This window comes from Oncorhynchus nerka, linkage group LG7 (assembly GCF_034236695.1).
Source record: "Oncorhynchus nerka isolate Pitt River linkage group LG7, Oner_Uvic_2.0, whole genome shotgun sequence".
Taxonomy (NCBI): domain Eukaryota; kingdom Metazoa; phylum Chordata; class Actinopteri; order Salmoniformes; family Salmonidae; genus Oncorhynchus; species Oncorhynchus nerka.
In genome coordinates, this window is record NC_088402.1 from 31,157,798 (window position 1) to 31,172,908 (window position 15,111).

At 45.6% G+C, this 15,111-nt stretch overlaps 1 protein-coding gene across 2 annotated transcripts; it reads left to right on the top strand.

Moving 5' to 3' along the window:
- Nucleotides 1–3,721: 3,721 nt before the first annotated feature.
- LOC115116759 (zona pellucida sperm-binding protein 3-like) lies at nucleotides 3,722–11,756 on the top strand. Of its 2 annotated transcripts, none has more exons than XM_065020418.1 (11): nucleotides 3,722–4,204; nucleotides 4,283–4,398; nucleotides 4,488–4,591; nucleotides 5,313–5,490; nucleotides 5,672–5,789; nucleotides 5,934–6,019; nucleotides 6,143–6,339; nucleotides 6,488–6,664; nucleotides 10,844–10,978; nucleotides 11,053–11,181; nucleotides 11,528–11,756. In XM_065020418.1, exons 1-10 carry the CDS (start codon nucleotides 3,782–3,784, stop codon nucleotides 11,175–11,177), a joined length of 1,659 nt encoding a protein of 552 aa, XP_064876490.1. In that variant the 5' UTR covers nucleotides 3,722–3,781; the 3' UTR covers nucleotides 11,178–11,181; nucleotides 11,528–11,756. The 2 variants fall into 2 exon arrangements, with proteins under 2 accessions (XP_064876490.1, XP_064876489.1); XM_065020417.1 differs by having other exon boundaries at nucleotides 11,542–11,756.
- The last annotated feature ends 3,355 nt before the right edge of the window (nucleotides 11,757–15,111 follow it).

The window sequence follows — 15,111 nt, forward strand, 5'->3', positions numbered from 1 at the left end:
AAAATGAGATATGCATAGATAATAACAGAGAGTAGCAGCAGCGTAGAAGGGGGGGAGGGGACAATGCAAATAGTCTGGGTAGCCATTTTGATTAGATGTTCAGGAGTCTTATGGCTTAAGGGTGGAAGCTATTTAGAAGCCTTTTGGACCTAGACTTGGCGCTCCTAGTAATTTTTTGGCCCAAATTGGTGAAAGCACAGAAGTCTACAAAAATATTTGGTTTCCCTTCAATACAGATTGATATAACATATGATGTTAGCTGATATGTAAAATACCTATCCAGGCATTTTAAGATCTGAAACGTATCAGTGACGCCTGGGCAGAGGAACGCGACCAACATGATGGCCTCGTTCCTCTGATGGTGACGACAGAGATGGTTGCCTCGCTTCGAGTCCTTGGGAAACTATGCAGTATTTTTTTTAATGTATTATTTCTTACCCCAGGATATCTTAAGTCTTATTACATACAGCCAGGAAGAACTATTGGATGTAAGAGCGACACCAATTTGCCAACATTACGACCAGGAATACAACTTTCGCAAAGCGTATTCTCTGTTTGGACCACCATCCAGAACAACGGATCTGATCCCAGAAGCTGAACCAAGACAACGGCGCCGCAGAAGGGGCAGACGGAGCGGCCTCCTGGTCAGGCTACGTAAACGTGCACATCGCCCACCGCTCCCGAGTATACTACTCTCCAATGTCCAGTGTCTTGACAACAATGAAGACGAAATTCGAGCAAGGGTTGCCTTCCAGAGAGAGATCAGAGATTGTAACATTCTCTGTTTCACGGAAACATGGCTCTCTCGGGATATGTTGTCGGAATCGGTTCAGCCAAAGGGTCTCTCCATGAATCGCGCCGACAGAGATAAACACCTCGTTGGGAAGAGGAAGTGTGGGGGTGTATGCTTCATAATTAACGACTCATGGTATAATCATAACAACATACAGCAACTCAAGTCCTTCTGCTCACCCAACATAGAATTCCTCACAATCAAATGCCAGCCATATTACCTTACAAAACAATTCTCATCAGTTATCTTCACAGCTGTGTACATTCCCCCTCAAGCAGACACCAATATGTCCCTAAAGGAACTTCACTGGACTCTATGTAAACTGGAAACCATATATCCTAAGAATGCATTTATTGTAGCTGGGGATTTTAACAAAGCAAATTTGAGAACAAGGCTCCCTAAATTCTTTCAGCATATTGATTGCACTTTGCGCGGGGGTAATACACTCGACCACTGCTACTCTAACTTCCGCGATGCATACAAAGCCCTCCCTTCAGGCAAATCCAACCACGATGCCATCTTGCTCCTACCGTCTTATAGGCAGAAACTCAAACAGGATGTACCAGTGACGAGAACTATTCAACGCTGGTCTGACCAATCAAAATTCACGCTTCAAGATTGTTTGATCACGCGGACTGGGATATGTTCCGGTCAGCCTCAGAGAATAACATCGACCTATACATTGACTCGGTGAGTGAATTTATAAGGAAGTGCATTGGAGATGTTGGACCCACTGTGACTATTAAAACTTACCCTAAACAGAGACCATGGATGGATGGCGGTATTCGCGCAAAACTGAAAGCACAAACCATCGCATTTATCCATGGAAAAAGGTCTGGGAATTTGCTGAATATAAACAGTGTAGTTATTCCCTCCGCAAGGCAATCAAACAAGCGAAATGCCGGTACAGGAAACCACGAACTACAAAAAGAAAAGCAGCCACGTCACGGACAACGACGTCACGCTTCCAGAGAAACTAAACACCTTCTTTGCCCGCTTTGAGGAAAATATAGTGCCACCGCCGCGAGCCACTAACAAGAACTGAGGCGCAACTCTTCTTCTCCGTGGCCGACGTGAGTAAAACATTTAAACGTGTTCACCCTCGCAGGGCTGTTGGCCCAGACGGAATACCTAGCCGCGTCCTCAGAGCATACGCAGACCAGCTGGCTGGTGTGTTTACAGACATATTCAATCATTCCCTATCCCAGTCTGCTGTCCCCACATGCTTCAAGATGGCCTTCATGGTTCCTGTACCCAGGAAGGCAAAGATAACTGAACTAAATGACTCACTTCTGTCATCCTGAAGTGCTTTAACTTAAGAGACTAGTCAAGGATCATATCATTTCCACCTTCCGGCAACCATAGACCCACTTCAGTTTGCATACCGCCAAACAGGTCCACAGACGATGCAATCGCCATCGCCATCACAATGCACACTGCCCTATCCCATCTGGACAAGAGGGATACCTATTTAAGAATGCTGTTCATTGACTACAGCTCAGCATTTAACACCATAGTACCCTCCAAGCTCATCGTCAAACTGGAGGCCCTGGGCCTCAACCCCGCCCTGTGCAATTGAGTACTGGACTTTTCTGACGGGCCACCCCCAGGTGTTGAACATAAGAAACAACATCTCTACCTCGCTGACCCTGAACACAGGGGCCCCGCATGGAAGCGTGCACCGCCCCCACCTGTACTCCCTGTTCACCCACGACTGCGTGGCCATAGCACGCCTCCAACTCAACCATCAAGTTTGCAGACGACACAACAGTAGTGGGCTTGATTACCAACAACGACGAGACAGCCTACAGGGAGGAGGTGAGGGCACCACGAGTGTGGTGTCAGGAAAACAACTTCTCACTCAACGTCAACAAAAAAAAGAGATGATCGTGGACTTCAGGAAACAGCTGAAGGAGCCCCCCCACCCCAACACCTACATTGAAGGGACACCAGTGGAGAAAGTGGAAAGTTCCTCGGCATACACATCAACGACAAACTGAAATGGTCCACCCACACAGACAGTGTGGTGAAGAAGGCGCAACAGCGCCTCTTCAACCTCAGGAGGCTGAAGAAAAGTGGCTTGTCACCCAAAACCCTGACTAACTTTTACAGATCCACAATCGAGAGCATCCTGTCAGGATGTATCACAGCCTGGTACGGCAACTGCTTGCCCTCAACTGCAAGGCTCTCCAGAGGGTGGTGCGGTCTGCACAACGCATCACCGGGGGCAAACTACCTGCCCACCATGACATCTATAGCACCCGATGTCACAGGTAGGCAAACAAAGATCATCAAAGACAACAGCCACCCGAGCCACTGCCTGTTCACACCGCTACCATCCAGAAGGGGAGGTCAGTACAGGGCATCGAAGCTGGGACCGAGAGACTGAAGAACAGATTCTATCTCAAGGCCATCAGACTGCTAAACAGCAGTCACTAACTCAGAGAGGCTGCTGCCTACATGGAGACCCAATCACTGGCCACGTTAACAAATGGATCACTAGTCACTTTAAACGATGCCACTTAAGAATGTTTACATATCTTACAATACTCATATCATATTTATGTACTGTATTTTATACCATCTATTGCACCTTGCCTATGCCGCTTGGCCGTTGTTCATCCTTATATTTATATGTACATTTTCTCATTCACCCCTTTTAGATTTGTGTGTATTAGTTGAGGTTTTTGGGGAACTGTTAGATTACTTGTTAGATATTACTGCACTGTCGGAACCAGAAGCACAAGCATTTCGCTACACTCGCATTAACATCTGCTAACCATGTGTTTGTGACAAATAAAATGTGATTTGATTTGAACATGCGTGCCAATTAAAGATCTTGACTAATCAGATGCAAGGCCAAATTAGGGCGTAATCCAGCCCAGGTGTGCAGCCTGGTTGGTTGTTAAAAGCTACCTCAGTTTCATCAATTGTAGCATAGCAGAGGCACGCTGTCCTCTAACCTACAGAGTCACATTAGTTGTTGGCATGGGACTCATGATGGCAAACACGCTCAGGTTATTGTTCAAGCAACTGGTTTGGTTTTTACTTGTGGAAAACTTCTTAATCTCTCCTGCTTTGTCATATACTTCTAGCACTGACACATGGCAACAACTTCCAAGGCGAACACCGCAATTTGACAATCGTCCACGCTTTAAACAGCCTCCACTCCAACAAACAGTTTCAAGGCCAGTTCGAGTAGAAACTGTCGCTGTGACGTGCCATTCAGACTACATGGAGATCGTAGTGAAGGCTGATCTGTTTAAACTCGGTAATCTAATCGACGTGGATGACCTGCGACTTGGAGTTGAACAGTACCAAGACCAAGAGCCGTGTAAGGCTACAGCTTCAGCAGCCGGAGATGAGTACAGAATATTTGCACCACTTTCAGACTGTGGAACCAAGTACATGGTAATATATACATAAAAAAATTCAGTAGTTGACTTCTTGAAACAACCTTCTCTTAAATGCTGCTTTGTGACTCCACAGCTGAACGAAGACTCATTGATCTACGCAAACCTCCTCAGATATACACCCAGAACCACACCAGATGGCGTTATTCAAATGACTGGTGCTGTAATCCCAATTGAGTGTCATTATGAAAGGTGAGTTTAGGCTATACTGTTGTATGACGGTCATAGGAATCCTGCGTTGACCTATTGGTGTATTTACCGGTCTGTACTTTCTGTTTCAGGAAGTACAGTTTGGACAGCTCTTCTCTCCAGCCGACCTGGATCCCTTTCACCGCCACAGTGTCTGCCGAAGACACCCTGCAGTTCTCATTGAAGCTTATGACAAGTGGGTATATACATCCTGGGCTGCATTTTGCAGGGTACAATTTTGTTGACCATTAAGATAATAAATCAAAAGGATACAATGGCGCTCTCCCAGAAGCTTGGTAAAACCTGTGAATTGAATGTTCAGATATCACATTTATTTATATAGCCCTTCTTACAACAGCACGCAATGTAGGTGTAGAAACACGGTGGTTAGGAAAGGCTCTGAGGGGTGGCAAGTCCTCTTCTGGCTGTGCCGGCTGGAGATTATAACAGAACATGGCAACGATGTTCAAATGTTCATGCATGGTCAAATAATAATCACAGTAGTTGTCGAGGGTGCAACAGGTCAGCACCTCAGGAGTAAATGTCAGTTGGCTTTTCATAGCCGATCATTGAGAGTATCTACTGCTCCTCCTGTCTCCAGAGTTGAAACCAGCCGGTCTGGGACAGGTAGCACGTCCGGTGAACAGGTCAGGGTTCCATAGCCGCAGGCAGCTATAAATGTACTATGTAGCACACATGCCCCTCTGACATGCAAAATACGGAATCACATCAGACAACTGTTATTGGGGACACTTCTATCTGCAACGTTATACAGTTTGCCTCCTAAACATGGTCCTCATTTTAATCCATTATTAGATGCCCACTAGTTGAGCCGTGGTAGTTTTAATAGCGACTCGTGTTCGTAACTTTGAAACGCATCGCTTGCAGGTCTGTTTTTACTGCCATTTCCTTTCCAGGTGACTGGCTCTATGAGCGGGGTTCTGGAGTCTACTTCCTGGGTGATCCCATCAACATTGAGGCGTCTGTCAGGGTTGCTCACCACACCAGGCTCAGGGTCTTTGTTAGCAGCTGTGTGGCCACACTGGACCCTGATAGCAACTCTGTCCCCAGATATGTCTTCATTGAGAGTGATGGGTAAGCAGGGGGGGGGGGAATGACTTAGAACGACTATTATCCGGCTGGCCCGTAGAGAACGATAGAATATGCCATTTGAGGGCTTCCACCATTTTTAAAGTAGTCAACTATTTTCTTAGACTTCTTAATTGGTTACTAAGGAAGATGCCCCAATATGTATTTTAATATTATCTCCCTCCAGGTGCTTGACGGATTCCCAGCTGCCTGGTTCCCGCTCTGGTTTCATGCGTAGGACCCAGGACAACAAGCTCTGGTTCCACATTGATGCCTTTAGGTTCTACCAGGAGGACAGGGCAGAGGTGAGGGCGGTATTTAATAAAAACAATGTTGTAGAGGCCATTATGGGTATTGTAGTTACATTATTCTACAGTAACATAATTTACAGACATTATGTAGGCTACTGTGATTCTGCATCTTTGTTTTGCTTATCCTGTTTTTCACAGCTGTACATCACCTGCCACCTTATGGCAGTCCCTGTCATGGACCATGCAGAGCCTAGCAACAAGGCATGCTCCTTCATTGATGGCAGGTGGGATAAGTCACATTTCCTTAGCTACTGTTACTGGGCTGTGACCTATTCACTGGAATAACCATAGCTTTTTAAAAAAGTGGTGTGTTCTTGGTCCATGAGTAGATCTTTCATACATTTCAGATGGAGGTCTGCTGATGAGAATGATTTGCTATGTGGGCGTTGTCCAAGCCTGAGTAGACAGAAGGGGGTTGATCAAGCTCCAGCACAACGTCCCCTCAGTCCAAGACTAGGTGGTAGCCAACTTGAACCTCGTGTCTACCGCAACAAACCCCCAGCCTCTGGTGACAATTCGAGTATTGGGATGAAGGCCAAGAAAGGTGTATTTGACATCTTAATCCCTCTATTCCATCACCACCTCCTCAAAACACATTGCAGGGGCGGGACCTTCTCCAATATGGAAATTGAGGGAAGACTAATTGAGTGTCTTGACTGCAAATGTATGTGTTTAATGTGTTGTCCTTTTAGTATGGGACCAGGATACTACTTTGGGCCCCATGATTGTCCTCCCAAGTAAACAGAAGAGTACACCTCTATCTCCACGGACGAGTGGAGGTATCGATATACCTGGCTTCCCTTCCTCAACAGGGGACAGGAAGCCCGTATCACCTGGCAGTCGTTGGCGTGGCATGGACTTCAAGAGAGGTAATTCGACTCTGACATGGCATAATCTTATTCCTTATGTAGTGCACTACCTTTGAACAGGTAGTCTTGAGAACCCAACCCTAGGCAACAGCAGTGACTAGGGTCTGGTTTCAATGACTGACTCGTTTGGCAACTTCTCCCAACAAATCACGAGGCAGAGGTCATGATTTGAAACAAAATTTTGCAGGGAATACCTTTGCAGTGGTTTTAGTGAAGGTAGTTGAGGCAAACTAGCCACTTGCATAATGCACTCATTAAAAATACCTGATCTCCATCTTGCTAGCTACTATTTTGTATGAATTAGAGTGGATTTTATTTAATCTATTTCACCTTTATTTAACCAGGTGGACAAGTTCTCATTTACAACTGCGACCTGGCCAAGAGAAAGCATAGCAGTGTGAACAGACAAAAGAGTTACACATGGAGTAAACAATTAACAAGTCAATAACACGGTAGAAATAAAGTCTATATACATTGTGTGCAAAATGCATGAGGAGGTAGGCGAATAATCACAATTTTGCAGATTAACACTGAAGTAATTATCAGATGGTCATGTACAGGTAGAGATACTGGTGTGCAAAAGAGCAGAAAAGTAAATTATAAACAGTATGGGGATGAGTTAGATAAATTGGGTGGGCTATTTACCGATAGACTGTGATCGGTTAGCTGCTCAGATAGCAGATGTTTGAAGTTGGTGAGGGAGATAAAATTCTCCAACTTCAGCGATTTTTGCAATTCGTTCCAGTCACAGGCAGCAGAGAACTGGAACGAAAGGCGGCCAAATGAGGTGTTGGCTTTAGCGATGATCAGTGAGATACACCTGCTGGAGCGCGTGCTACGGGTGGGTGTTGCCATCGTGAACTGGGATAAGGCGGAGCTTTACATAGCATGGATTTGTAGATGACCTGGAGCCAGTGGGTCTGGCGACGAATATGTAGCGAGGGCCAGCCGACTAGAGCATACAAGTCGCAGTGGTATAAACGGATGGCACTGTGATAAACTGCATCCAGTTTGCTGAGTCGAGTATTGGAAGCTATTTTGTAGATGACATCGTCGAGGATCGGCAGGATAGTCAGTTTTACTAGGGTAAGTTTGGCGGCGTGAGTGGAGGCTTTGTTGCGGAATAGAAAGCCGACTCTAGATTTGATTTTAGATTGGAGATGTTTGATATGAGTCTGGAAGGAGAGTTTACAGTCTAGCCAGACACCTAGGTACTTATAGATGTCCACATATTCTTGGTCGGAACCATCCAGGGTGGTAATGCTAGTCGGGCGTGCGGGTGCTGGCAGCGAACGGTTGAAAAGCATACATTTGGTTTTACTAGCGTTTAAGAGCAGTTGGAGGCCACGGAAGAGTGTTGTATGGCGTTGAAGCTCGTTTGGAGGTTAGATAGCACAGTGTCCAAGGAAGGGGCGGAAGTATACAGAATGGTGTCGTCTGCGTAGAGGTGGATCAGGGAATCTCCCGCAGCAAGGGCAACATCATTGATATATATATATATACAGAGAGAAGAGTCGGCTCGAGAATTGAACCCTGTGGCACCCCCAGAGACTGCCAGAGGACCGGACAACATGCCCCCCGATTTTGACACAATGAACTCTGTCTGCAAAGTAGTTGGCGAACCAGGCAAGGCAGTCATTAGAAAATCGAGGCTACTGAGTTTGCCGATAAGAATATGGTGATTGATATAGTCGAAAGCCTTGGCCAGGTCGATGAAGACTGCTGCACAGTACTGTCTTTTATCGATGGCGGTTATGATATCGTTTAGTACCTTGAGCGTGGCTGAGGTGCACCCGTGACCGGCGCGGAAACCAGATTGCACAGCGGAGAAGGTACGGTGGGATTCGAGATGGTCAGTGACCTGTATTCACTTGGCTTTCGAAGACCTTAGATAGGCAGGGCAGGATGGATATAGGTCTGTAACAGTTTGGGTCCAGGGTGTCTCCCCCTTTGAAGAGGGGGATGACTGCGGCAGGTTTCCAATCCTTGGGGATCTCAGACGATCTGAAAGAGGTTGAACAGGCTGGTAATGGGGGTTGCGACAATGGCGGCGGATAGTTTCAGAAATGGAGGGTCCAGATTGTCAAGCCCAGCTGATTTGTACGGGTCCAGGTGTTGCAGCTCTTTCAGAACATCTGCTATTTGGGTAAAGGAGAACCTGGAGAGGCTGGGGGGCGGAGCTGTTCGGCGAGGTTGGAGTAGCCAGGAGGAAGGCATGGCCAGCCGATGAGAAATGCTTGTTGAAGTTTTCGATAATCATGGATTTATCGGTGGTAACCGTGTTACCTAGCCTCAGTGCAGTGGGCAGCTGGGAGGAGGTGCTCTTGTTCTCCATGGACTTTACAGTGTCCCAGAACTTTTTGGAGTTAGAGCTACAGGATGCAAATTTCTGCCTAAAGAAGCTGGCCTTGGCTTTCCTGACTGCGTGTATTGGTTCCTGACTTCCCTGAACAGTTGCATATCGCGGGGACAATTCGATGCTATTGCAGTCCGCCACAGGATGTTTTTGTGCTGGTCGAGGGCAGTCAGGTCTGTAGTTCTGCATTTTTTTGAACGGAGCATGCTTATCTAAAATGCTGAGGAAGTTACTTTTAAAGAATGACCAGGCATCCTCAACTGACGGGATGAGGTCAATATCCTTCCAGGATACCCGGGCCAGGTCGATTAGAAAGGCCTGCTCGCAGAAGTGTTTTAGGGAGGGTTTGACAGTGATGAGGGGTGGTCGTTTGACTGCGGATCCGTAGGGGATACAGGCAATGAGGCAGTGATCGCTGAGATCCTGGTTGAAGACAGCGGAGGTGTATTTGGAGGGCCAGTTGGTCAGGATGACGTCTATGAGGGTGCCCTTGTTTACAGATTTAGGGTTGTACCTGGTGGGTTCCTTGATTTGTGTGAGATTGAGGGCATCTATCTTAGATTGTAGGACTGCTGGGGTGTTAAGCATATCCCAGTTTAGGTCACCTAACAGAACAAACTCTGACGCTAGATGGGGGGCGATCAATTCACAAATGGTGTCCAGGACACAGCTGGGAGCTGAGGGGGGTCGGTAGCAGGCGGCAACAGTGAGACTTATTTCTGGAGAGTAATTTTTTAAATGAGTAGTTCAAACTGTTTGGGTATGAGCCTGCAAAGTAATGTCATACTTTCCAGGTCATCTATGCAGTAGACTGCAACTCCTCCCCCTTAGAACTGCCAATCTTGACGGAAAATGTTATAGTTTGGTATGGAAATCTCAATTTTTGGTGGCCTTCCTAAGCCAGGATTCAGACACGGCAAGGACATCAGGGTTAGCAGAGTGTGCTAAAGCAGTGAGTAAAACAAACTTAGGGAGGAGGCTTCTGATGTTGACATGCATGAAACCAAGGCTTTCTCGATCACAGAAGTCAACGAATGAGGGTGCCTGGGGACATGCAGGGCCTGGGTTTACCTCCACATCACTCGCGGAACAGGAGTAGTATGAGGGCGGGGCTAAAGGCTATCAAAACTGGTCGCCTAGAACGTTGGGGACAAAGAATAAAAGGAGCAGATTTCTGGGCATGGTAGAATATATTCAGGGCATAATGCGCAGACAGTGCTATGGTGGGGTGCGGGTACAGTGGCGGTAAGCCCAGGCACTGGGTGATGAGAGGTATCTCTGGACATGCTGGCTGTAATGGGTGAGGTCACTGCATGTGTGGGAGGTGGGACAAAGGAGCTATCAGAGGTATGAAGAGTGGAACTAGGGGCTCTATTGTAACCTAAAACAATGATAACTAACCTGAACTACAGTATACAAGGCATATTGACATTCGAGAGAGACATACAGTAATCGCAGGTGTTGATTGGGAGAGCTAGCTAAAACAGCAGGTGAGACAACAGCAAATCAGCTAGCACAACAGCAGATCAAATGGCATTGACTAGGCAGAGAGGGTCAGAATAACTACACACAGGTTACGGTAGTGACATAGGCCTCTATGCCAAACTTGCATTCTAGTACGTACAGAAGTGTAAAGCCAGTTTTTAAAATGTGTGGGAGGCAACCAGGATGTCTAGACTATTGCCCAGACCATGATGCACTGGTCAAAAGTAGTGCACTCTGTAGGTCATCGGGTGCCACTTCGGACACCTGTCTTTTCCTATCCCTATAGGCTAGCAATTCTGCCAACCCTGGCTGTGTTAATCTGTTACATTTAATTCCAGGACCTTATTTCGCCCAATCCCAAAATGAGGTTAGTCCCTTGGGCCCAAGGGTCGGACCCAAGAACAAGCACGGTCTCGTTAGCTCTGCAACATATGATGGCTTCATCAGGCAGAAGGAACTAATCGCCCAACGAGGTAATGACAGTACGTTACTGTTTTGAATGAATGATAATTGCATGTAGGCTCTGTGCTAAATCGTCTGTTCTCAGAGCTGGAGGCCACTCCAGACCCTGAGTTGATTCCTACACCTGAGCCCATTGGAGACCTTGAGGTTACCACAGAGAAAGAGTGTCTGGGTGGAGAGGAGGATCAGTATGAGATTGGAACCTATTGAAAGGGTATGTATGGGATGATGGTACTGCTATTTTAGAGGGAAATAACCTGCACATGGCAAGCAGGTTAGCACTTATTGGGATGGCTCTGCAGAATGTTCACTAGCTGGCACAGCCACAAAGTAATAAAATATGATTTTAACATTAACCTCACTGCCAACCCTAATGCCTAACATTAAATTAAAAGCATACATTGTTACAATGTAGCCAATTTTGACTTTCCATCTGGCACATCTAGTGGAAATCGCTCAGTTCTGCCTCCAGGACAATACCGTCTCAATAAATGTCAACCTGTACATGGCAATTGCCAGTATCACTTTTAAATATCTGCTTTTGATGTGGTTTCATAAAGGGATATGTTCCCAGTCCACTATCCAATTTCTAGAATTGGAAGGCGCTGTTGTCGTGGTGGCCCATAATAGACTTGCTCCAAGCAGCAGCCCAACCAACTCACTGAGGTTGGTGCCGGTCCTGATGTCCCAGCACACAAGGAGGATGACCCTACAACAAAGTGACATAAGCACCACATCTGCTCCTGGCGAACTCAACCAGTGAAGGGACTACCACAACACTAAGACGATATCTCAAGAGATGCCTGTTAATCTCTTTGAAAAATAAATGATTTAATGCTACTTCGACTGACTTTCTGTCTTCGCCATTATGCACTACATGCTAGAGTAATCTGAAATATTGCCTTCATTTGTTAAAAAAGTGAGGGCCTGTTGCTGCCAACTGACATTTCCTAGCTTAGTCTTTGGTCTGTATTGGTGTTTGCGTAGCCAGACATCACATCCTGGATTAATGTGACTCTGTCCCAAGGTTCCTGATTGAGCATGTAAGCTACAGGGCATTCTGAGACATCGGACTTGCTATGAAGGGTATGAGGAATGGGTGGACTGCACAGGAGGTTGGTGGCCCCTTAATTGGGAAGACCGGGCTTGTGGTAACTGCAGTGGAATGGTATCAAACCCATGGTTTCCTGTCTTCCCTCAACCTCCACTAGCGGACTGGAACCAGAAACCGGCACTGGCATTTCTAACTGGTCCTTTTCCTTAATCCGACACTTTTTTTGAGAGACTTCCAATATTATCCAGAAGGATAATTTAGTGCTAAAACCCAAGTGTTTGGGTTTAGTGTGGTGTAGGCCTAGCCTGAAAATGAATGGAAAGTTCCTCCGACTACATTGCAGATACCTGCCAGATCTTAAAATGCCTGGTTATGTATTTAACAAATCAGCTAACCATACAGCACTGTTGATGACGTGGCACACAACCACTGGTTGCAATGCTTAAGCATCTAGTTGGGCAGGCGCTACGGGATTGCCACAGCACCTGTTCTGATTTTTAAATGCCAGAGATGAGAAATGATCAGGTGCCAATTCACACAAATTATATGGCTGCTTTTAGACGGGCAGCACAATTCTGCTCTTTTTCCACTAATTCGTCTAGACCAATCGCAACATTTTTTTCAAATCGGATTGGTCAAGAGGCCAAAGAGTGAAAAAATGAGCAGAATTGGGCTGCCTGTCTAAACGCAGCCGATGGCCTTAGGGTTCTAGGCCCATATTCCCAAAGCACCTCGGACTATAGAACAGCTTATTAATGGATCGGTTTTGCCTTTTAGATCAGTGCACTGGAGCCTTGTTCACACTGCAAGGCCTAATGCTCACATCTGTCTTAAAAAAACAAATGTATTTCACCTTTCTAACCAGGTAGGCTAGTTGAGGACAAGTTCTCATTTACAACTGCGACCTGGCGAAGATAAAGCAAAGCAGTGTGACACAAACAGGGTTACACATGGAATAATCAAACATACAGTCAACACAATAGAAGTGTATAAACAGTGTGCCAATGAGGTAAGGCAATAAATAGGCCATAGTGGCAAAATAATTACAATTTAGAAATTAAACACTGGAGTGATGTGCAGAAGATGAATGTGCAAGTAGAGCTACTGGGGAGCAAAAAATATATAACAGTATGGGGATGAGGTATTTACAGCTGAGCTATGTGCAGTGATCTGTGAGCTGCTCTGACAGCTGGTGCTTAAAGTTAGTGAGGGAGATATGTCTCCAGCTTCAGTGATTTTTGCAATACGTTCCAGTCATTGGCATCAGAGAACTGGAAGGAAAGGTGACCAAAGGAGGAATTGGCTTTGGGGTACCATCACTCATTCATATATCCTTATGTGACCAGTGAAACATACCTGCTGGATCACTGCATTGCGGAACTAGAAGCACAAGCATTTCGGCATTAACATCTGCTAACCATGTGTATGTGACAAATTTGTTTTTGGAATGCTGACTCTCCAAGCTAAGGTGTCAAAGCCTACCATGGATGTTCCCAGTTACTTTGAATGTTAAAAATTATCGTGTTAGAACACTTAAAGCCTCAAATGACAATGAAACTATTTTCAATACGAGTCCTTTCTGGCTCGCCACAGCAGTCAACTAGGTAGCTTTCTAGCACATTCAATCATTTGTAAGCAATACATGTTCTTGTCAACCGACTAACTAGCAAGCAACAAGATATGTAAAATAGCAGTTTAAAAACCACGAGGGCAAATAGATCAAATTTGACCGTTAGACACAAGTCGCATGGCCAGGAATCAAATTTGTATCTGATTTCAAACCACCTTGGAAGGTCAGGGCCAGCACCAGACAAAAGCGGTCGCTTAGGGTCCCGGACACTAGGGGGCCCCCGACCCAAAAGGTTTATACACATATACAGTACCAGCCAAAAGTTTGTGGACTCATTCAAGGGTTTTTCTTAATTTTTTACTATTTTCTACATTGTACAATAATAGTGAAGACATCAAATTATGAAATAACACATGGAATCATGTAGTAACCAAAAAGGTGTTAAACAAATCCAATTTATATCTTCAAAGTATCCACCCTTTGCCTTAATGACAGCGTTGCCCGCTCTTGGCATTCTCTCACTTAACATCATGAGGTAGTCACCTGGAATGCATTTGACTTAACAGGTGTGCCTTTTTCAACTAGGCAAGTCAGTTAAGAACAAATTCTTATTTTCAATGGCGGCCTAGGAACACTGGGTTAACTGCCTTGTTCAGGGGCAGAACGACAGATTTTTACCTTGTCAGTTCAGGGATTCGATCTTGCAACCTTTCGCTTACAAGTCCAACACTCTAACCAGTACGCTACCTGCCGCCTTGTTAAATCTTTGTTTGTGGAATTTCTTTCCTTAATGCGTTTGAGCCAATCAGTTGTGTTGTGACAAGGTAGGGGTGGTATACAGAAGATAGCCCAAATTCGTGAAAGACCAAGTCCATATTATGGCAAGAACAGCACAAATAAGCAAAGAGAAAGGACAGTCCCTCACTACTTTAAGACATGAAGGTCAGTCAATCTGGAAAATTTCAAGAACGGTCGTAAAAACCATAAAGCGCTATGATGAAACTGGCTCTCATGAGGACCGTCACAGGAAAGGAAGACCCAGAGTTACCTTTGCTGCAGAGGATAAGTTTATTAGACTTACCAGCCTTAGAAATTGCAGACCAAATAAGAGTTCAGAGTTCACGTAACAGACACATCTCAACATCAACTGTTCAGAGGAGACTGCATGAATCAGGCCTTCATGATCGAATTGCTGCAAAGAAACCACTACAAAAGGACACCAATAAGAAGAAGAGACTTGCTTGGGCCATGAAACACTAGCAATAGTCCAAATTTGAGATTTTTGGTTCCAACCGCCACTTCTTTGTCAGACACAGAGTAGGTGAACGGAAAATCTCCACGTGTGGTTCCCACCGTGAAGCATGGAGGAGGAGGTGTGATGGTGCTTTGCTGGTGACACTGTAGGTGATTTATTTCAAATTCAAGGCACACTTAACCAGCATGACTACCACAGCACTCTGCAGCAATAAGACATCCCATCTGGTTGCGTGCAGTGGGACTATCATTTGTTTTTCAACAGG

What these genes read in the sequence shown, in the direction of transcription:
- LOC115116759 (XM_065020418.1), top strand. Translation starts at nt 3,782, where the DNA reads ATGGGACTCATGATGGCAAACACGCTCAGGTTATTGTTCAAGCAACTG. An exon ending in GTCTTCATTGAGAGTGATGG is followed by an intron (nt 5,491 to 5,671) that starts GTAAGCAGGGGG and finishes ATCTCCCTCCAG; the next exon opens with GTGCTTGACGGATTCCCAGC. An exon ending in TGCTCCTTCATTGATGGCAG is followed by an intron (nt 6,020 to 6,142) that starts GTGGGATAAGTC and finishes CATACATTTCAG; the next exon opens with ATGGAGGTCTGCTGATGAGA.